Raw genomic sequence first — 22754 nt, 5'->3', positions numbered from 1 at the left:
TGATGCTCCCCTCCCTGTGTCCATGTGTTCTCATTGTTCAACTCCCACATGTGGGTTTTTTTTTTGTTTATAAGAAAGTCACTTTTCAGTCAACCATGTGTTTCTGGGTAGCCTTCACCACAAAATTTAAAATAATTATTTTATGTTTACTATCAACAGGAAAACAAGTTTACTTTGAACTTTTATACTTAGTCTCTTTTGCATCTCTCTCTACATGGAAAGGGTTTTCCCTCTCTTACATTCATGTTTTGAACCTGACCTGAACCTGCTTTTAATCATGCAGCAATTAAAAGCACTAATGCCAGAATGGTTAGTTCTCCTGACTGAGACCACTTACTACAGGATGTATCTCTTCTGTGGGAGGTCTGTTCTACGCACTGTCATTTTTCTTAATTATTTCTGATTTTTTCCTATCATCCACTGACCTTTGAAGCTATTTATTGAAAACCCTTCTCGGAAATCTCACAGTCTGAGAGTGAGTTGTCAAAAATAATTAAGAAAAATGCTGGTATATTCCCGTGACACAGAAATATATCTTTTCTAAAATGTTGCTACTTTTAACTGAATTTAAAGTCATTTCAAGAATTATGACTCTATTAACTGAACAATTCCCACAAAAGTAAAAACACCCAGAGCTTTGGATGGGATAGCAATAAGGAGAAAAGTGTTCACATGTAGGCTATTACTCTGAATTTCTTGTATTTTGTGGGCAAGTACTGCCATATTCACTTCACTACAACTTAAAACATTCATGAGATGACCAGGAGTTTTTCTAGATTGTCCCCTATCATATCACCCATGTTTATTTCTTACCAAAAAGGAAAAGAAAGCAGAAGAAAAATTCCCAAATCAAACCTGAATCCCTTGCCTCCTCTGACAGGAGTTAATATGACGTGTCTAACACAGCCTGGTCTCTAGGAAGTGAGCACTGCTTACCGTCTTCCTGTTATAACTGGCAACACATCATTGGATTTGGCTTCAATTATTTTAAATGCGACTTTCTTTAAATCGGAAATGCCAACAGCCATGTCCTCTAGCATTCCAATTTCATCGCCTAAACAATGGAAAAGGCACTTAGTTACAAACAAACATTTGAGGAAAATGTCACTGGCTACTATGCCTCCCTGCTGAAATTTGTTCTAGCATTTTAGTGAGTGAGTTTCTGAATGCAGTGAACCTACTCTAGACACTTTTCCTCAGAGGCTGAAGGTTTTCCTTAGTGAAATAAGAACCATTTCAATGGACTTCAGAAATCAATCTACTCTTTGAAGGAAGGAAGCATGTGGACATTTGCTGTGAGGCCGGAGAGAGGTTTTAACCCCTTGATGATTTGTGCACCTTTCTTTCCATTGTCGAGACTGATATGTGCTATCTAGAAATAACAGAGGTAACTGAACTGATAATCACTGACCCAGGGTCATGCTAGTTTTGTATCTCCATACATTAACAAATGAAACCTGAGAAGGAGATCATTACTATTCTAGATCGGCACTCTTAACAGAAGTATGTGAGCCACATATGTAATTTTAAACTTCCTGGTAGTCATTTTTTAAAAGAGTGAAATTAAAAAGGTGGAATTAATTTTAATAATATATCTTACTTAATCCAGTATATCCAACATACCATTTCCATTGTAAATATCAAATTATTGATTATTAATATAAAATAATTTTAAAACTAGTTTTTGAAACCTGGTAGGCATATCTAGTACATACTGATTTGGACCAGACACATCTCAAGTGCTCAGCAGTCACATGAGGCACATGAGGCTACTATATTGAACAGTGCAGTTCTAGACATTACAGAGTTGAGACTTTAAAATCTAGTAATTCAAACTATGTTGGCACAGAGCCTTTTATATTAAAAAAGCCAGACAGCCTGCTCACGAGTGCACTCTGAAGTAATCTATAATTCCATTTTCAAAACATAATTGGAGGCAAAAGTAAGTCACAAGGTGAATGCAAAAAATTGAAAGTTACATTATTTTTGTAATACTTGGTGCAATAAAAGTTTACCTCTTATTTTTATGTTTTCCTGAAAGATTTATGGATTAAATATCCTTATGAATAGAAATGTGATTTTAACTGGTACTAAAGCAATACTCACTGTATGTACTTAGCAGTCCTTCATATTGTACTATCAACCCCACCGTGTGAAGCTGCTGTAGGAAGCCTGGGTCATACAGACTTGTCTGTAATTTAATGATAAAACCACAAACCAATCCAGCAAGCTGAAAACAAAATATTGATAAGATTTACTGCAGTTAGCCAATGTATTCATTTTATTTTGAAATATTTAAGACTTCTGAGGCATCACAGATTCAGTTCTCAGGTATGTGTAACAAAACTACAACCATTTGGCAGACATATTAAAACAAGCTGACAGCCTTTGATGTAGGATTGCTGTATATAAAAGTCTTGGGGAAGGTGGAAGTGCAAAGGGAGAAAGAATATGGACAGGAGTCAGGTTGACTGATGGGTCTTCAAATCTTATGTTTACCATTTCTAAAGTAAAACCATAAACACTTACACACTTGCAAATTTTACCATTTTCTGTACATGTAGAATAGAGATGGCAGTAACCATTTCACAGGACGCTAAAAGAACACAATGATGAAACATGTATGTATAGGGAAGAGCATGTTTTCCATAACTGGTTAGCGCCATGTGCCATTGGACCCTTCATGAAATAATGGGAGAAAGGAACAGTTTGGCTAAAACATTCCCTTTTCCTAAAATGTTAGGAAAGAAAAGTCTTTTTTTTCTTTTTCATGGGGATGGAGGGAGTTGGGGCAAAGGAAGGCACCAGCACAGCCACTGTGATGGAGGCAGGCCTTGGCATTATGAATCGTCTTGGGTGTAGACAAAGAAGGTGGCCCTGTCAAACCTCCCATTCAAGCCTTACTGCCTCATCAAAATAAGAGATCATTGTGAAACCCTGTCCCAGGATTAATGGAGGAGCTGTCCAAATAAGGGGCTGCCAACAGACCCCCTTGCCAAGTCCTAGCTTGTCACCTGAAGTGCAAGGCAACAATCCCTTCCCTTACACTGTAGGTAGACCCCAGAGAATAACACAAAGATGGTGATCGCTTCCTTCACAGACTTCATGCCCTGTGAAGCAGAATTTATATTTTGGAGACTTGACCATCTCTTTTCAGAAATAAATACTTAAGGTCTCATAAACTCTTTGCTTCAGATATTCAGCTGATATTTATCATGAATTAGAAAAATTAGGTACCAAAACTTCAAGGATCTTTTTAAAAATAAAACTGTCCAAATCAGAATTCTATCATCACCAAGGACAGAATGTTAACACTTCAGAACTGTCTGTACTAACAATAACAACAGACACCTACTGCTTGACTGAAGACGATGTCTCTTCTTAGCGTCAGCATCAGACACTGGGGCAAGCTGTAGGCAAGTTCCTGAAGGAGCACAAACGTCAGGGACTGCTTGGCTCGGTTCACCACTTCTCCCATGCAGTCCTTCAGGGTAAGGATGAGGGGATACAACTGTTCATACCAGTCCTCTGAGGGGAGGGGGTATAAGAACAGTGCAATAGATGAAGGAAGGTCTTGGAATATAATGCAGAACCAACTTCCAACTTATTTTAAATTTTTCAGTGAAGTTAGACATATTCTTAAGGATTCACAAAGATTAGACTTGAAGGTCTTTAATTATCTCCCCTGAACTCTGCCATATCTATAAGCAGCCACCCATCGGATCACTCCACGTAGATCTAACATATTTTGTAGCAGATCTCCTCTCTTCTCTGCTCATCTTTAATCTGTGCACTGCCTATATCTTAGTGAATTGTGCTATCAAACTTTTCTCATACTGGAAACATAAGTTTTACTGGACTTCCTCTTCTGTAATTTTCACATGAATTTCTTTATCTAAACATACATGTAAAAATCCTCATTAAATTAGTTCTACTACTGTAATAGTCCATCGGCATGCATCCTCTCCTTGTCCATGCACATTGTGGTTTCTTGCTCTCTCTTGGATCACTTCCAGGACTACTCCCTAACCCATCTCCCTTCCTCCGGGCATACTCTACTGAACTCCCTTCTCAACAGTGTTGCCAGAAAGATTTCTAATCAGTTTATATCTGATTCTATCACTCACTTCTCACTTCTTAAAATATTTTGAAAACAACAACAACGAAAAAACATTAAAGCATTCAGAATAAAGTTCAAACTAATGAAAGATTCTTCATTACCTAAACTTTGCGTATTTGTCTAATCTCATCTTTCAGAACTTTATTTGGTGTCTTGAGTCTCAGGTGAAGTGAACAACATATATTTCCTTAAACCTATCCTGTTTTCTCATCCCAATGTCTTTGCAAATCCTATCACCTCTCCTAGAACACTCTATTTCTACTTTTCTTCCTGACAACCCCTTTATCTCCTCTGCAAACTCAGTTCAGGATTTCTCTTCTCCAGGAAGCCTTCCTTCACTTCCCCCTACTCCTCTTCCCTGTTCCCTGAAGTTTGGGTTGAGCTGACTTCGTTTTGTGCCCATAGCTTCTTGTCCTTACTGTTCCAGGACTACTCATACACTACTCATCGTTTTCCTTTGCAAGAAAGACAGCTCACTGAGGGCAAGGAATTTATTTTTTAATCACAGAATCCCTAGAACTTAGCATAGTGTGTCACATATAGTAAATACTCAATACATAGGCTGGGCGCGGTGGCTCACGCCTGTAATCCCAGCACTTTGGGAGGCCGAGGCGGGTGGATCACGAGGTCAAGAGATCGAGACCATTCTGGTCAACATGGTGAAACCCCGTCTCTACTAAAAATACAAAAAATTAGCTGGGCATGGTGGTGCGTGCCTGTAATCCCAGCTACTCAGGAGGCTGAGGCAGGAGAATTGCCTGAGCCCAGGAGGCGGAGATTGCGGTGAGCCGAGATCGCGCCATTGCACTCCAGCCTGGGTAACAAGAGCGAAACTACATCTCAAAAAAAAAAAAAAAAAAATACTCAATACATTTTAATTGAATGAGAAAAATTACAATCAATATAACAACGTTTTAAAAAGATATAGCCAGGTATTAGCAAGTCAAATTTGGGGCAGTATTTGGGATTCAAATAGCTGTTCTTCAAACGAGGGTGCAAAATTGAGGCCATTTGTGTTTTGTATATCTAGATTTCTAACTTGCATCAATTATACAATTATGACTTTGGTCTGATATAGAAACAATTGATGTTCTATTTCAGTTAATTTGGAGATCAAAGCCCTGGCAAATGTTAAATATCATAAATTCTTGACTGTGTGACATTCCATTAATACATAAATAAATTAATGGACAAATACGATTTAATATGAATGAGTGCATGCTACGAAATTAATTATAAAGCAGGAACTGAAATGATATAATCTCCTCATCATAAAAGTGCAAGCATTATTGTGAGTAATGTGAGTGGTAAATAACCAGTTAAGACCTTGAAAGAGTGACAGAGAACAATAAAAAGAATCATAATCACTACTGTACCATGTCTACTGTCACTTATTTATTTTATGTTGTGGTATAATAGACTAGATGAAATAAACCAAAAGGGTTGAAAGGATAATTAATGACCCCAACATAATAAAAAGATATGCTCATATTAATACTCTATAAAATGCCTATGTGATGCTATAATGTAAAATACATTAGAATGTTAGAAATTGTTATTTTTAAAATATTGTAGACTTAAGTGCTATTATAAGAATAAAAAACATAGAGAAAGAGGAATGTCAAAGAGGCCTATTAATGCATAATCATCTAATATTGAACAAACTTATAGGCAGCCTAAAATAAAATGTGAACAATGGTTCAATTTAAACAAGCATCAGTTAACTGTTGATTCCTATGTTACTGTCATGTGTAAAAAGGAAAATGGAGGTACACTGGACTTTTTTTCATAATAAAATTTATATCAAAGATACCAAGAATGAATATCCTATATTACTATTTTTTTCTTATTTGTATTTTTTATCTCTTGTTCTCTCTCTTACTTTCCTATTTGTTGTTCTCCGTATGAATGGGCAGACTAATAGACACAGGAAAGCACTAGAAAAACTTCAATAAATTAACCCAGATGTAAATGTTAAATGATAGCAGACTGAAAACTGATTTTGTTCTGTGCTTGGCTCTGTAGAGATCAGTTTCTACTAACTTCCAAACATAAAATACAGCTTCAGTGCAGTAGGTGGCGCTGCCTTATCAGGCTGAAGTAGAACTACTTTAACTTACTGCAGTCAAGTAACTGATTTGTACTTTTGTAGGCAGTGGGATAGTTCCCAAACAGCATGGACTGTTAAAGCATCCTCCATCATACTATTCTGAATCAAGTGCTCAATACTTTACAGGCTCTTTCTAGTTCGAAAATTAAAAAAATAAGTGGCCACATTTTTTTCTTGCAAACTAGTGACAATTCTAATTAAATATTTCTCATAAAAGTATTTAAAAGAGAAAATTTTGCAGATTTTCTCATTAGCATAAGGATAATTGCTTTATTCACTTCCATCCTCACTTATTTGACCAGTTAATGCTTAACTTAATTATAAATTACAATCAGATGACCAAAGAAACAAAACCCAAACAAGTGTGGTTTCCAGTTCCACTAGAATAGAAGTGGAACACTGAGAAAAAAGAAACACATAATATTCTAAACCTAGGAACACGGTTAGATACTAACAATATCCTGATACTAACAATATTCCAGTGTCTCTATTTAGCATAATTATATATACTTTTTATGGATAAAATTTCAGGAAAATGACAATATAGGAAAGCATTAATTATGAATGAGAAAATTACAAGTTTGTGAGAAAGGTAAACTCTTTAAAATAGTAGTAAGCCTTCTATGGAGGAGTGTAAGTGAGAAAGCTAAAAATACGTTTTTTTTCTAGGAAAGAAACAATTTAAGTTGAGCAGATAATGGAAAATTATACTGGCAAATGCAAATTCCAATGACTCCAAGTTTTCTTCTCTGTTAATATGCAGTCAGTGTAAATCTCAGGTTCCGAAATAAACACAGTGACTATGACAGGCCAAAGCAAGGCCAAAATTGGTTCAGAAATGGCCTTTTTGCTCCAATGAACATCCCAAATCATTCTCACAAAGTAACAGTAAATGTTTTCATTTTTGCTTTAAAATATGTTTTGAGGGGGGAAAAAGCTCTTGGCAGATTTGAGACTGTCGTCACTTGCCCCTCACCTTTGTGTCTCTCCGTACCTCACAATTTTCATGGTGTTTCCTGGTCCTCCAGATAAAAATGGACGTGGTATTCATTCTGCCGTGTGTGTGTGTGTGTGTGTGTGTGTGTGTGTGTGTGTATACACACAGACAATCTTAGCTGAAACTTGAAGAAACTAAACTCAAAAGAGATGTGTGCATTTCAGGATTTTGTACTTTTAAACACACACAGACACACACACACACATTTTTGACACACCTAGTGAAACTAAGGGTGCCCCACAATACAGTCGCTGCCCCGCCATCTCTCCCCTGAGCCAACTAGCCTAGCAGGAACTAAGTGTGATTTTATTCCCTGGGCTCCTTTCCATGACAGAGGAAAATACTAAGAGAATGTTTTAGTGTCTCTATAAAAACTTGCTGAGACTCCTTAACCCTGAAACCAACAGGCAAAGTCTTTCCTCGGGAAAACATAAAAAGCGTGTGGCTTAGCTGAGCTTTTCCTGAGCTTTGTGAAGTGTACTGGAAGCCATCCAAGCAGAGCCTCTGTTTTCCAGCCCTCTCCTTGCTTCTCAGACATATTCAAGGGAAGCTCACTGAAGGATTCAGAGAATGACTGCTGGGTGCCCCCTTCGCCTCCTCCACACACCATCTATTTCCTGTGCAGGATGTTCATGTCCTCTGAGCTCAATGGCTCTTATGTTTCTCAGGAGAAAAATAAAAGAGCCAAATATCAACCAACTGTAACAGAGCATCATGCTTTCTTTCCAATTTCTGAGCCATTCTCTTCTCAGGTACTTGGTCTTCTTTACTCATTTAAAATAATTAACTTCACAAAAGCTTGTAGCCATTCTTATTTTTGTTATCACAACCTTTCAAACACAGAAAAAAAGAAAAGCGAAAAGATCGCACATCCATTAAACTTTATGCAAAGAGATAAGGGAAGAAATGAGCCAGCTCTTAGGATTCTCTTAAGGTAACAAGATGATGAAGTGTGAAGCCAAGCAATTAGAATGGCCTTTAAGGGGGGCAATAAAATTCCGAAGGTCAACACAGACCAAACTCATAGCCAGCAGGGGTTTCAATCTATGCCTGAACCTCAGGTAGCACAGAAATGGTGAGGGGTTCATGGCTGGGGGCTGGGAGAAATCAAATTCTTGCTTATAAAACTTTTGTTGGCTTTGAAGGGCCTGATCCTTCAAAGGAACAGGGGTTGATGTACCTCTTTATGTGCATCTCTGAGTAAAGTTCTTGTCTTTCAGGCACAATTCTGCAGGGTCAACATTATAATGAGAAAGTACCAGCTAATAATAAGGCTTCTTTATAGGTCAGTTCCTTTGTATGGGCATAATACATGTAGCCAACTTTGGTCATAGACTTAGATGCCTGCCTATAGGAGGCCTCTAAATATCTGGACATATCCTAGGGGCATGGGGCATAGAAACTAGGCTAATTCCAGACAACAGAAGAGTAATCAGGAAAAGAAAAGCACCTGCGGAGACTCGGCTGCCTGGAATATTTTCTGGGCCACTCAGAATGTCCTTCTCCAAGCCTTCCTGACCCTCTTTCTGTCTTTATTATCTACTGCCTGTCTCTGATAGAGGAATTGAGAAATCCATTTTTATTTATCTTATTTTAATAAATACTGATGTGTCTGTCTTATATCATTGTCCCCTCCTTTTTCACTGACATCATGAGAAAGAGACTCATTCATTGGACAAACAGCATGTCTTTTATGTGAGGTGCTGTGGGTGATACTAACATTTTTAACCCTTGTGCCCTCCCCTCACAGAGCTAAAATCGAGAAGGAAAGGTGAGAAATACAAAGGAATACTTACAGTATAAGGTGGTATAATAACAGCTACAAAAGTTGGGACAGTGAACAAAAAGTTTTAAAAGAGTGAGAGTTTAGAGGCAAGAGAGTTCACCTCTGGTGAGAAGACTGGGTTCACTCATGGCTGTGGCATTTACTGAACACTTCAAGGAGATCACATGTGGAAAGAGCCCAGGGAAGGCTTCCTGGACTGCAGGTAGCAGACACCCATGGTGAGGCTCTGAAGGAACAGAGTCTGAGAGGAGTGTATGGTTTTGTAATGGCAAATCCAACAAACAAATGTATAAACTGACCAGAGGGAGAAACAGTGGGTACTGGGAGAGGAAAAAAAATGGCTGAGATCACTCAGTGATTTGGAGAAGGCACAGATAAAACAGAAGTAAATATTAAGTCTGAAGCCATGGAATAAAACCACTGGGAGTCTAGGTATGGGCAGTCACCATAGCAGGGATAGGGAGTACAGGTAGATAGGGGTGGGGAGAAAGACGGGATGGTACAGAGGATGCGTGACTAGAGCAAGAGCTAAGAAGCAAGGCCAAATCTGGAAACAATGGGCATCAGACAGAGTGAATGAAGAAGCAAGATGTTAACCCTGAGAGAAGGTAGCATGTGAATATGGTACTTTCCCTTGCCTCTACCTCAGGGCAGCCTCAAAGGCCCTAAGGGCATTCACATAAAGAACAAACATGTATCTCAAAATGTAATCAGTGTAGTGTCCACTGAACTACGATCTGAGGTCAATGACTGATCTTAGCACCTTCCAGATGTACAAGAAATGAATGTACTGCTCAACCCAAGACAAACGGCTGTGACAAGAACAAAGGCAACCTTTCCTCATGTCAAGGGAACCTTGTTTGTTTAAATCCTGCCAGCCTGAGAACACAGTGTCATAAAACTTTCCAGTCTTGCTCTTAGAAAAATAGCAAAGGAAATGCATCAACTGATATCCTGGTTAAACTTCTCATTTCGTAGCACAAAGTTGAAAGCCTTAAGTAAATTCTGCTAAGACAGTTTCCAGGAACCAAATCCATTAATCAAACATGCCTTGTATTTGTTGTAGCACAAAAGTTTTAAATTCAGGTTATGAGTCAACTGGAGGAGTCACATACTCACATTCACTGGGCTTATTTTGTTGCCTTTTGCCCTTAAATAAACTGTAACCTCCACACACTGGCCCTCAAACAGGCTGGGTATCTAATAATAAGCCGCATAGGTCATAGGTCTTTGAGCAACCTGAAATCATCAATATGTCTACATCAGTGTGCTCCTGTCATTTAAATATCGGCCAGCATCTAAGGCTGAGCAGAGAGATAGTGGATACTGAGTTGACTGATTCCGTATCAGAGTACAGGCAATCAGAGAAGAGAAGAGGTGCAACATTTTTACCCTGAAGCAAACTAGGTGAATGTAGAAGTTTTCTAGTAATATTCAAGGACGTGGAATATAGCATGTCAGTTTTTTGGAGCATAAGTTTATACAAGCCCAATTTTGCTACATGCATGGATTGTAAAGTTGCACCAGTGTAAAAACAAAATTCTGCAAACACAGTAGGACCTCATGCCCATAGATTTCACTTATAAATACTGAGTAAGCAGGCAAGTAACCAAACAATATAAACAGTGCATTTCTTAGGCCATTTCATTCCATAATCACATGCCCTCAAGTCCCAGGATGGGAGCTATCATCTCCCTTTTCCTCTATCTCGGTTTCTCTGTGGGGATGAACATCACCATATTTATGAGAAAGTTAAGTAATTTTTCAATGTAATTATGAATTCTAAATTTCTGCATATAATTCCATAGTAAGCCTGTAAGAGATACCTCAGGGATTGGTTTGCATGAAGTTATCATATAGCATCACAAATTTGTTCCTGAAACAACTTTTTGATAAAAAGGTGCTAGCAAATACATTTGTGGAGAATAAGATTGGAGAAGGTTTTCTTCTTGGAGAAAGGATGCAGTGCATGGTAGGCTCTAAGAGGGCAGGCTCTGGAGCCAGACTCCAGGGTTAGGGCCCAGGCTATGCAGAGGGCCTAACCTCAACTACCTACTTCTTCATCCTTTCGTTTTGTAGAATTACTCCTATGAGTGTTGTGAGAATTAAGTAAGTTAATGCAGTCAATATTTACTGTTTTACCACATATTAAGTAACCCATAAACATTAGCTTCTATGTTAAAACAATTGAAATAATTTCTACATGATACCTTGCACTTGCCCTCCTCCCAGCATATATTCTCTATGCTCTTACTTCTGCCCTATTTCTGAGGATGAACTGTTCTGTAGCTGAGACCAGCTCCTCTCTCGGTACACCAGATCTTATCCACTCTCACCTACTTAAGAATGTCACTCTAGAAATCCTCTCCCTTCCTCTCACATTATCAATATTTCCTTTTTATTTTATTTTTTTACTGGATCATTCTCATCAGAAAATAAACCTGCTATTATCTGTCCGTCTTTAGACAAATAGCAGTGTTTTGACCCTAATTCCCTTTATAGCTTTGACACTTTATTTCTCCATTTCCTTTCACTGTGAAACTTCTCGAAAGAGTTGTCTATACATACTGTCTCTACTTCCTTTTCTTCTTGCTTCTCCTAACCCACTCTACTTAATCCCTGCCCACTCTAGTAAGGCTACTCTCATGACCAAAGACATCCATACTGCTCAATTCAAAGCCGTCTCCTACTCCTCATTTTATTTAACCTATTTTCTATCCTGGCTTTAGGATAGCACTTTCTCTTTGTATTCCTCCTACCTCACTGGCCATCTCTTGACCAACTTTGTTGCTGGTTCCTTCACTTATTTCTGACACATCAAGGCTAAATCGTCCTCAGATATAATCTGTAGGTTATTTCCCATTTCTCTGTACGCTCAATCCCTGTTGATAATATTCAGTCTCATGTCTTTAAGTACTGTCTACATAATAACAATTTTCAAACTAATGTCTTTAGCCAGAATATGTCTCCTGAACTCGATTCTTATATGTAACAGCAAACTTGATACCTCCATGTCAAATTTAACATTTTAAATGATTTACCCTAAAAACAGGCACAGAATCTCATTAGCTTTTATCACCTCCACTACTGTCTTCTTCATCCAAGCTCATCCTGCCTCACCCACAACTGTATTCACATTTTAACTGCCTACACCTGGTTTAACCCTCTTCATGTGTAGTCTAATCTCAACACGACAGCCTAGGTGTAATTTGAATCAGGTTAATCCCCTGTTCAAAACCCTCCAATTGCTCCCCATTTTTCTCAGAGTAAAAGCCCACATGTACACAAAGCCTCTATATGATCCTTCCCTTAAGTTACCTTTGAATATCATCTTCTACTCGCCTATCTTTTCCTTATTTGATCCCAACTGTCTTCCCCTTGCTTTTTCCTAAATATGGTAGGCACGTTCATGCTTCAACGCTGCTTTAGGAGCTATTTTCTGATCAATAATCCTTTCCCTAGATAGTCACATGGCTCACTGTCTCACCTCCTGTGTCTTTGCTCAAGAATCACCTTTTAAATGAGACCAACATTGCCCACTCCAGGAAACTGCAATCTCTGCCCTACAATGTTCCATCAAATCCCTTTTACTCTGCTCTATATTTTTTTCTACAGTCTCCATCATCATTACTATATTATACATTGCCCCTATACTTTTTATTATCTCTCTGCTACTAGAACATAAACTTCAGGAGAGCAAGTGTTTTATCTTTTCTGTTTATTTTTGTAGTCCTCGGGTCTAAAATAGTGCCTAGCACATGGTAGATACTCAATTAAAATATGTCGAATGACTGAAAAAAGTTAAAAATGTGGCATTGTTTTTATTACCATAAAACTTAGGAACTGAAAGAGACCTTAAAACTTTGTAGATTATTTTACCAAAAAAGGACGTAAGATGCAGAGAATGTAAATGACTTGACAAAGACCATGAAGCCAAGTAAGTTCCAAATCGTGGACTTGCCAAGTGTCCGGCTCTAAGTCCCATGTTACTCTGTTACTTCATAATTCACTGTACAATGTTTAAGGTAGATACCCTTAGTTTTCCAGGAGGAATAGACATTTTAAAATGTCATAATATAAAAATGTTACTGAAATTCTAGGTTTACAATAAAACTTTCTATGGCATATTTTGAGTATTTAAGTTTGTTTTAAATTATACTCTAAAAATTGTTTTAGCTGGAGAACTATTAATTTTTTAAAGCCTCATTCATTGATTTTTTTCCAGTGAAATTCTGAACATTCATATGTAGAAATTTATAGAATTCAAAATATTAAAATTTAAGCCCTCTGATAAAAAGATTGTGCTTGTATGTTTGTATTTTACAAAATAAAAGACTTGTTATAACTATAAAACCACTGAAATAATTGTCTGTCAAGCATAAATTCTGAGAATATTAATATCTTTACATAAATGTTGAACAATATTCACTCACTAATATCAAGAAAAACTCAATTGTGTCAATAGCAATGGTAGATCAGTGTGGCTTCCCCAATATTGGGCCGCTATTATTTGCTACTAATTATGTTCGGTTCTAGAGATTCAAGAACAAATCACAAACACTTGGCATATTTTCTTAGGGGAAATGACATTTAAAATGGCATGTGCAATAAATCAGAGATTCAAAGGTTTCAAAATAGTGGTTTATAGATCAGTCTTATATGGTCTGGCAAATTTTATTTGGAATCTATCACATTTTAGCAAGTTTTAACCTTTAAAAAACATAGAGTATTTTACATAAATATTCAGATTCATTTGAAAAATCAGAAGGGATGGTAACTTTAGGTCCATGTTCTCCATGAAAATGACTGGCTGAGGCTGGAACAGTGACCCCCTCCTGGAGGAACATATATCTATAGTTTGCTCTGGCTTCTATCCATTTCACTTGGTTCATTCATATTACTTCACATGACCCCTATGGGCCTTTGTGCTTGCAAGCCCTGCAGAAAGTGTGCCAACATAAATGACAGAATCCAGTAAAAAATAAAAATAGGAGGACCTATTCAAAAAGCAGTAAATGAGATTTTTCCTTGAGTGGCGTTGCTCCAGACCTGTCAGGGTGCTTTTTATTTACTCTTTTCATGCCACACTCCCTTGAATGTTGGTCTACGTGAGTACAGAGCCTCAAAGGCACCCAGCCTTACCCTGGCTCTTCTGCACTGGCACCCAGGCATGTTGGTAGATGGGCATGGGAAGTGATCATTGGGCTGGCATGAAGATGGAAGGTTGGGCAGGTATTGGAGAAGCCCACAGAACTGCAAGTGGGGGAAACCTCCAAGGCCCAGGCATGGGCTTCATCATCCTGTTGGACTTCACTGACAAAGAAATGCAAAGATAAAATTATTTGGAATTTCAGGATGGCGACTCAGAGCATTAGTCTCAGATCACAGGGCTTTGCTGAGTGAGAGGCCATGTGTGACTATACTGGTCTCACACTCAAAGCCTTAGGCTGGAAGATCAGGGAAGGCACCCTGAGAATGTGAAGTTTGGGCCTGGGGAAGACAGAGATGGGCAAAGCTTTGAAAGCTCAGGAGTGAGAAGTACCAGGTGAGTTCTCAGAAGGGTTTAATATGACTGGATCACGAAGGATGAGGCAGGGTGAGGTGGAAGAAGATGTCAAAGTTCCTTGAGGTGGCAGGTGGGGGTAAAGAAATTTAGGGCCTTGTAAAAGAGGGAGAAAGCCTGGCAAACAAGCGAAGCATAAGACATGACTATCAGAGAAACAGTTCATTAAGATATCAAGGATGAACCTACAGGTAGGTAAATCTATATACAAAACTGCTCTTAAAATTTAATCATTCCTTTTTCCAACAGATATTCTGAGGATCTCAGACAGAGATCACTCTGCTTGAATTCGAATATTTGCTCGGATTCCCACTAGCTCTGTGATCTTGGACAAATTATTTAACCTGTCCATCTATAAAATGGGGATAAAACCAGAAACTCCCCTATAGGCTTGTTGTGAAAAGGAAGAGAGGAAAGCATGTGAAGGTTCATCAAAGTGCTTGCACATAAATGTGAGTGCACTAAGTGTTACTATTAATGTGATTATTACCCCTCCTTTGGTACCTTGTTTGGTCTCCAAACTGCATTTGATTTTCATTTCTTGATGCTTCTTACGCCTCCACTGAGAGTAATCCTCATGCCTCAAGGCTAATAAAGATTTTGCTCCTCTTTTCCTCTTCATTTTCTTGATATTTTACCCAATTTAATCTATCTGCTGATGCCTCCCAGTGTTGACTTCCTTTCCTAAGTCTTTTATCTTGTAAGTGATGCCTTTGGAAGATCTCTCACTACTTATCTCCCTTCAAATACAACTTATGCACTAGACTGTAAGGACAGAGGCGTAACTGGACGTGTTTCTGGATACAGTGACTGGAACAGGGTAAGTACTCAACAAATACGGAATGTATGAAAGAATTTTCCTCTTTCTTTTCTAGCCAACATAAATTTAGTGTCTTTCCATGAGGCTTAATGCCTGAACTATTTTATATATAATTGTATTAATTAGTGGATTGTTCTAGTCTTTTATTATTATTATTATTATTATTATCATCAAGAGAGAGTATTGCTGTCACCTAGCCTGGAGTGCAACGGCATGATCTCAGCTCACTGCAACCTCTGCCTCTCAGGTTCAAGTGATTCTCCAGCCTCAGCCTCCCAAGTAGCTGGGACTATAGGCACGTGTTATCATGCCCAGCTAATTTTGATATTTTTAGTAGAAATGGAATTTCACCATGTTGGCCAGGCTGGTCTTGAACTCCTGACCTTAAATGATCCACCTGCCTCGGCCTCCCAAAGTGCTGGGATTGCAGGCATGAGCCACCACACCGACCCAGTCGTTAATTATTATTATTCTTTTTTTTTGAGACGGAGTTTCGCTCTTGTTACCCAGGCTGGAGTGCAATGGCGCGATCTCGGCTCACCGCAACCTCCGCCTCCTGGGTTCAGGCAATTCTCCTTCCTCAGCCTCCCGAGTAGCTGGGATTACAGGCATGCGCCACCATGCCCAGCTAATTTTTTGTATTTTTAGTAGAGACGGGGTTTCACCATGCTGACCAGGATGGTCTCGATCTGTTGACCTCGTGATCCACCCGCCTCGGCCTCCCAAAGTGCTGGGATTACAAGCGTGAGCCACCGTGCCCAGCTTAATTATTTTAAGTGTATTAGATAGCTAGTGAATCTAGGGAACTAAAGATAAAAGATGGGAATGAGGAGCAATTCATTACAACCTTATACATGTCCCTATTTGAAGGCTGGGATGCGCTTTTAGGATAAAAAGTCTTTGGCACTGGCAAGCCATTGATAACTGGTGATAAATCACTGGCAAATCTCTGGTAGCTATCAGCAGACAGCTGTGCATTTGTCTGTTTGTTTGCTTGTTTACTTTTTGTATACAGATGGGCTCTCCCTATGCTGCCCAGGTAGGCCTCAAATTCTTGGCCTCCAATGATCCGCCCACCTCAGCCTTCTGAAGTGCCAAGATTACAAGCGTGAGCCACAGCAATGGGCCCAGACTATTGTGTTAATTGAAGGCAGATAGAGATAAAGTAAAATATGAAGTAAATATAGTGAATTCTCAGATCCCAGGAGGGAATGTGGAATATACCTCACAAGTTAAAAGGGAACTTTCAGGCGAAAAAGAACGTGAGTACCAAGAAACTAGAAACAAATTCTAAGTAATGACACGTGGAATAATTCTATGATCTGCATGGATGTTTACCACTTTGAAAGAAGCAGAGATGACTTGAAGCCTATATAGGCTCATGAATGAAAATTACTTCAGAGGAACTTTATCTTTGACAGGATTTACAGCTGGATAGATTAGAAAAAGTAATTCAATGGCATGGGATATTTGGCCTTTTACAGGGCATATCATGATATGCTTGTGAAAGATGGAGAAATATGGGCCATGCAATTATATGAATTGGTGAATATGAAGCTGGTTGAACACACATCCCCAAAGGGTAGTGATTAACAAGTGTATTTGAATGCATACTGTTTTTTTTAGTGATATGCCTTAAGGATCTCTCTTCAGCTCTGTTTCCTCATCATTTTTACCTGTTACTTCTAGGAGTGGACAGGAAATGGATATGAAATGTGAATAAAATAATCCTGAGTAGGTCAGAAGATATGATGGATGAAAAACACAGGTATTTATTAGAGTGTACTCAGAGGTGTTTTACACCGCTCAGGCATGGGTTTAGACAACATCTCTTCAGTAGAATCGGGATAGACTGTTTTAATCTTCTCATGCCCCCATTATTTCATAATGTCTAGTACATAGTGGTGCTTGAATGTTGCTTGAATCTTGAGAAGTCTGAAAGATAGGTCAAATTTAGCAAGGTTTATGGATATCAATGGAATTAGTAGTAGAATGTGAATGTCAAAACAGTGAATGTGAGCTTAGATATCATTAATATTGGAAAAGTACCTAAAGTAGTGAGATGGTCCTCCTGGGTTACTCTGCAACTCTTAAGCCATATTTGTTTCACTGTGTGTGATTCTGCAGACTGCTGAGACAAACTAGAAGATGTTCCGAGAAATGCAAACTATTGGATATGCTTGAAGCTATTCCTTTGAAAAATGACTGAAAAGGTGACAATTCAAAAGGGACATGATGGCTGCTTTCAGATATACCTTAGGCTTAATGTAAAGAAAGAAAAGTAAATGTTTTTTTTTTATTGCAAAGGATTATATCTGGGCCAGCGGGTAAAATGAAAGAAAATATATTAGGATCAAAGTCTGGAGTATGCTGCTCTAGAAAACAAAAATGGTTTTCTGTAACTCAGGATATGCCTCATAGGCTACTTGAAAATTGGCAGAGGTATTGTAGATAAGCCTCTTAACATATTTTAGGAGGTTCAATTATATCATCTTTAAGATGACATCAAAATCTAAGATTCTGATATTCACTGATTTTGTCTTTGAGTCCGGAGTTTATGAAATTGAAGGCATGTAGTGCTACACAGACAGCCGATGCTCAGAAAGGTGTTTGAGTGTACCACAAATAAAAGGACAATCTTTGTTCATTAGGAAACCACATAAATATACATCAGCTGTAGAACTTTGGAACAGTTCTTCTATTCTTTCTGTTCGGAACAGCACAGAAAGTTTTATGTCTCTCAGCACTATCTGCATTTACCCTGAAAAGAAATTTATAAAGCAAGTAAAAGATATACTGTAAAACCTCAGCTCTCAAAAACAGAAAACCTTCAAAACTACAAATTTAAAATATTACTAAATTAATATACTGTGGAAAGGAAAATCTGCAACTTGAAGAGAGAAATAGTTGTAGGATATAGAACAACATAAGAAAGTGAATAAAAGTAGCACAACTCGGATGACCATCTGTTTAACCATGTTAAGTATACAGCAGCAAAACAAGCACAAATTATAGCTACACTGTAAAAATAAAGGAGTGTGATGAAACAAGAAAAACAGTCATAGAATTGACTGACTCCATATTTAAAAATGTATCCTGACATAGATCACAATAATCAAAACCCTATAAAATAAAACAAAATTCCAGAATTGGATGTAAAATAGGTATGGAACCTAATATGTAAACAAAAAACCAGGAGTAATACAACATGAAGAATAATATCACTAACAAATGATATTGCAACAAATGCTTATCAGCATTTATCACATGCTACATTGTAATAAATACCATCTATCTTAAATTGCTCACCTAATCAATTCACTAATTAATTATAAAAAGGAAAGAAGCAAAATGGCTTTTGCAACACAACTATGGCCTGGGATAAATTTGGGGCTATTGAAGAAATAAATTTTATTATCAGAAATAATATTTTGAAATATAGTAATATGTTATATAATGCCAAGATTCACAGAAACAAGAAATTAAAATATGATATTTCACCCAAAGTGGTATATATGAAATAAGTGACAATATTTACGGCTGAGAAGACTGTAATTAGAAGGGTGCTGATATATCCTGCTAGAGTGCCTTCTGTTACAGAGAACCACCAGAACGTTTCTATCCATTCAAATGCTGATTTCTAAATGCTGTTCTCAAATAAAATAAAACCAGGGTTCTTTAGAAATTGGCTGAACCTGAAGCTGGGGTAGGGAAAATATAAGATGAGCCTAGAGCTTCTTATAGTGTCAAAGAGGAAGACAGTGAGCAAAAGCAGTAAGAAAATGAGTAAGGGAAATAACAAAGTAAGGAAGTAAATGACCATGGGAGGATGTTGTCAGAAGGACACAGAAACCAGTCTGAATAAAAGAGATTCTGGTGGCTAAATCCAGAACAATTTGAGTCCAAAATAAATAGTATTGGATTATTAACCCAATAATGAAGTATTTAAGCAAGAAGAAAATATTTTGAATGTTATCACCACAAGGAATGTAAATATTTAACGTAATGAATATGTTAATTGCCCTGTTGTGGTCACTATATTATGTGAATGAAGGAGCACACTGAGTTTTACCCCAAAACATGGCTCCCTGGTATAATGAATATGTTGAATTTCAGGCACTTGGAGATCAACAGGTGCTAGAACAGACTTTTTCCTATCTACATAAAGATAGAGAAGACCTACCAAGGAGAAGAGTTGTTTCTCCCTCTGCCTGGCCCCCATGTCTCTCAATCCTCTGCCTCTTCAAAACCACAGGCTAAGTTTCCTTATCTGCCTAAAGTCCAGATCTTCAAAAACAAACAAACAAAAATCCAATTACCTGTGTTCCATTCCTTGAGTGTTTATTAACTGAACCCATATCACAGGAGGAAGACTAAAGTCATCAACAAACCTGGACATATTTTTGTCACAAATCAACAGGCCCAACAGACCATTGTCTTCAAGTCCATTAAATTATCCTAAAAATCATGTACTATCTTCCTGAAATCACCCATATTACCTCTCCTCTACCTTTCCCCTAAAATTTAGTGTATATAACCATCTGTACTCTACTGAGATATTAGGCAATCACTCTATGATTCTCCCCTTCCATATGATAGCAGTACATTTATTTTCCTTTTCTCTTATAAATCTGCCTATTTATGGATTAATTTTTCACTAACTCTTCAGAACACAAAGGAGAAGCTTTCCATTCACCCATACATACACATGTATTGAGACATCACAGTGAACTCCATAAAAATGTACAATTATTATGTGTCAAATATAATTAAAAATTAAGTAAAAAATAAAGTAAGTATTTATGAGTCCATACTGATATTTAAAAAAGGATAAATAAATACATAAGAGAGAAGGTATAACTCTTTCTTACAAAATAATTCCAATTCTAGCAATCTAACTTGTGGAAAACTATCTTAAATGTAGTTAAAGACTTAGATAATCAAAGATGATTATGTGTTAATTGCAGTACTATTATAATACTTAAAAATCTAAAATAATAACTTCTCTTTTGATGAATTAGTTTGCAGTAATTATATTTGTTCTTGAGAATGTTTATGAGGAGATATTCAGAAAAAAAGTAACATATTTTACACATTTAAATAGTGACTTCTCCTAAAAACATTCTAACACAAGAAAGAATTGATGAGTGAAACAAACACAGATAATAAAATTAAAATAAGAAAATAAATTAGAAGGCAATATGCTGTAGTTTGACCCTAACCATTCACAACATTGATCTAGTTGTGAATTCCACATTTGCAGCAACTTCTACTTAGGTTTACACTATTTCTACACAATGTCTCATATTCAAATAAAAATGATTCATCTAATCTTACAGATGATTTATCTACCAAATATTTTACCTTTTAAAGTGCATTTGATTGCCCATATGCAATCTTCTGATGAAATACAAGATACACACACACACACACACACACACACATAGTACAATTTCAAATATTTTGGAATTTTATTGTCTTTAGCAAGAAGTTTTGGCAATATTAAACAAAAAAATGTAACAAAATCCAGTGTCCCTTGTCTTATTTCTGTTCAAAAATAATATATCTAGAAAAATCTATCAATGGACATAGTAAGTCACTAAAGTGAATTCTTCTTACCTCATTTTCCAGAGGAGAGCAGGGTCTGGCCCATACTTGATAATCAATATATGTTCAATTAAAGAAAATTGAAGTATGCTATTTCTTTATGACATAGCTATGACAAGCTTTCATTCTGATTCATGTAAAGTTATGAAGCTAGACTAGATTCATGAATAAAAACTGGTATTATTAAAAAAGGAAATCCCTACATTAATAAAAACTGGTATTATTAAAAAAGGAAATCTTTACATACAGTTAGATCAAGTAGGTGTGAACATAAAGAACATTAGCATAAACATTTCACCTATATAAATGTATGACAGAGGAAGAGAAACTATCTGCATTAAGAATACTTTAGAAAGACACAGCTTACAAATATGATTTAGAAATGGTTCTACTGTTAATCAAGTGATGAAAGATTGATGTTTTATATAATTAAACTCCTGACAAAAATGTAAGTAATGAAAAATCAGGAAAACAAATTGAGGAAACGTAAATCTAATTTGATAAATGTCCATATTTTCTTATGACTCATGTTCTTAAAGGAAAAGGAAGAGCAGATTTCAGAAGAAGAGAGGAGGGTAGTATTGCTTATTCTCTCCAAACACTTAAGACATCCAGCAAAGAGTCTGACTCAATCCTAATAGCAGTTCCTACTGCCATAAAGAATGTAGACATTTGCCTTGTTTTTTTTTTTGAGAAGAGTCTCTCTCTGTCACCAGGCATCAGGCTGGAGTACAGTGACACAATCTCAGCTCACTGCAACCTCCACCTCCCGAGTTCAAGCAATTCTCCTGCCTCAGCTTCCTGAGTAGCTGGGACTAGGGACGCACACCACCACGCCCAGCTAATTTTTTTGTATTTTTAGTAGAGACAGGGTTTCACCATGTTGGCCAGGATGGTCTCAATCTCTTGACCTCGTGATCCACCCACCTCGGCCTCCCAAAGTGCTAGGATTACAGGCTTGATCCACCGCGCCCAGCCCACCTTGGTTTTTGTGTAACATTAATCAAACATTAATCGAATCAACAAAAAGAAAATTTCAAAGCTATTTATAGGGACACACCTGTAGTTAAAATTTTGTTTGTATTTTCTAGCTAACCTTGTAACAACGCATACATTTGAAAGTATCTACCTACCTGCCTATCTACTTATCTACCTACCTGTCTGCCTACCCACCTCCCTCCCTCCCTCCCTCTCTACATAAAAACACATACACCCACATATATACACATGTATATGTATGTGCATATTTTCATGAAAAACTAGGTTCATCATATATTTTTAGAGCAATGTGCTAATATGTTTCTTACAATCAAATCTTCCTATATGTTTTGGAGATAGTTTACACAAATATTTCTCAGACTAATGCACAAATCATACTAGCTGATTATATTCTGTTCAAAAACCACTGTGAGTTACTGTGTTCTTGATACGCCTCCAAGTTTCTAAGAGTTAAATGCAGATGCTTATTTATCTTTCTAATAAAATTTCAGAGAAATGTGTAAAAGTAGATTATACTATGTCAGATCCTTAAAAGAAGAAACACTGTTCTTTTTTCAAGGTTTTTATGTGGTAAGAGAAGAAGAAGAAGAAAAAAGAAGTTCTGAAAATACAACCGAGATGCAGTTTGATAAACAGCCTTCCATCATCCAAGCCGGAGCCGTGGAAAAGCATGCTATCAGCACTTTCATCAAAGATACTATTGACTCCTCTCCATCTCATTTTATCATGACTTTCTCATTTTATTTACGCAG

The 22754-nt window shown here is 37.3% G+C and overlaps 1 protein-coding gene and 1 long non-coding RNA gene across 24 annotated transcripts in view; one reads left to right on the top strand and one right to left on the bottom strand.

Moving 5' to 3' along the window:
* Positions 1-22754, bottom strand: part of INPP4B (inositol polyphosphate-4-phosphatase type II B) — a 988233-nt gene that overhangs the window by 99206 nt on the left and 866273 nt on the right. For all 23 annotated transcript variants that reach the window (XM_054252895.2, XM_054252897.2, XM_054252896.2 and 20 more), the window contains 3 exons: positions 3356-3528; positions 2107-2230; positions 937-1054 (listed from right to left, as the gene is read on the bottom strand). In XM_054252895.2, the coding sequence (XP_054108870.2) occupies positions 937-1054; positions 2107-2230; positions 3356-3528 (415 nt within the window). The remainder of the gene's footprint in view (positions 1-936; positions 1055-2106; positions 2231-3355; positions 3529-22754) is intronic.
* LOC118152394 (uncharacterized) lies at positions 14906-22685 on the top strand. The gene is made up of 4 exons (XR_004741163.3): positions 14906-15028; positions 15341-15396; positions 17086-17164; positions 22562-22685. It is a non-coding gene; the product is annotated as an uncharacterized LOC118152394 (long non-coding RNA).

This window comes from Callithrix jacchus, chromosome 3 (genome assembly GCF_049354715.1).
Source record: "Callithrix jacchus isolate 240 chromosome 3, calJac240_pri, whole genome shotgun sequence".
Lineage (NCBI taxonomy): Eukaryota > Metazoa > Chordata > Mammalia > Primates > Cebidae > Callithrix > Callithrix jacchus.
Note: the sequence above shows the minus strand (reverse complement) of the source record. Positions and strands in the feature narration are given on the sequence as shown.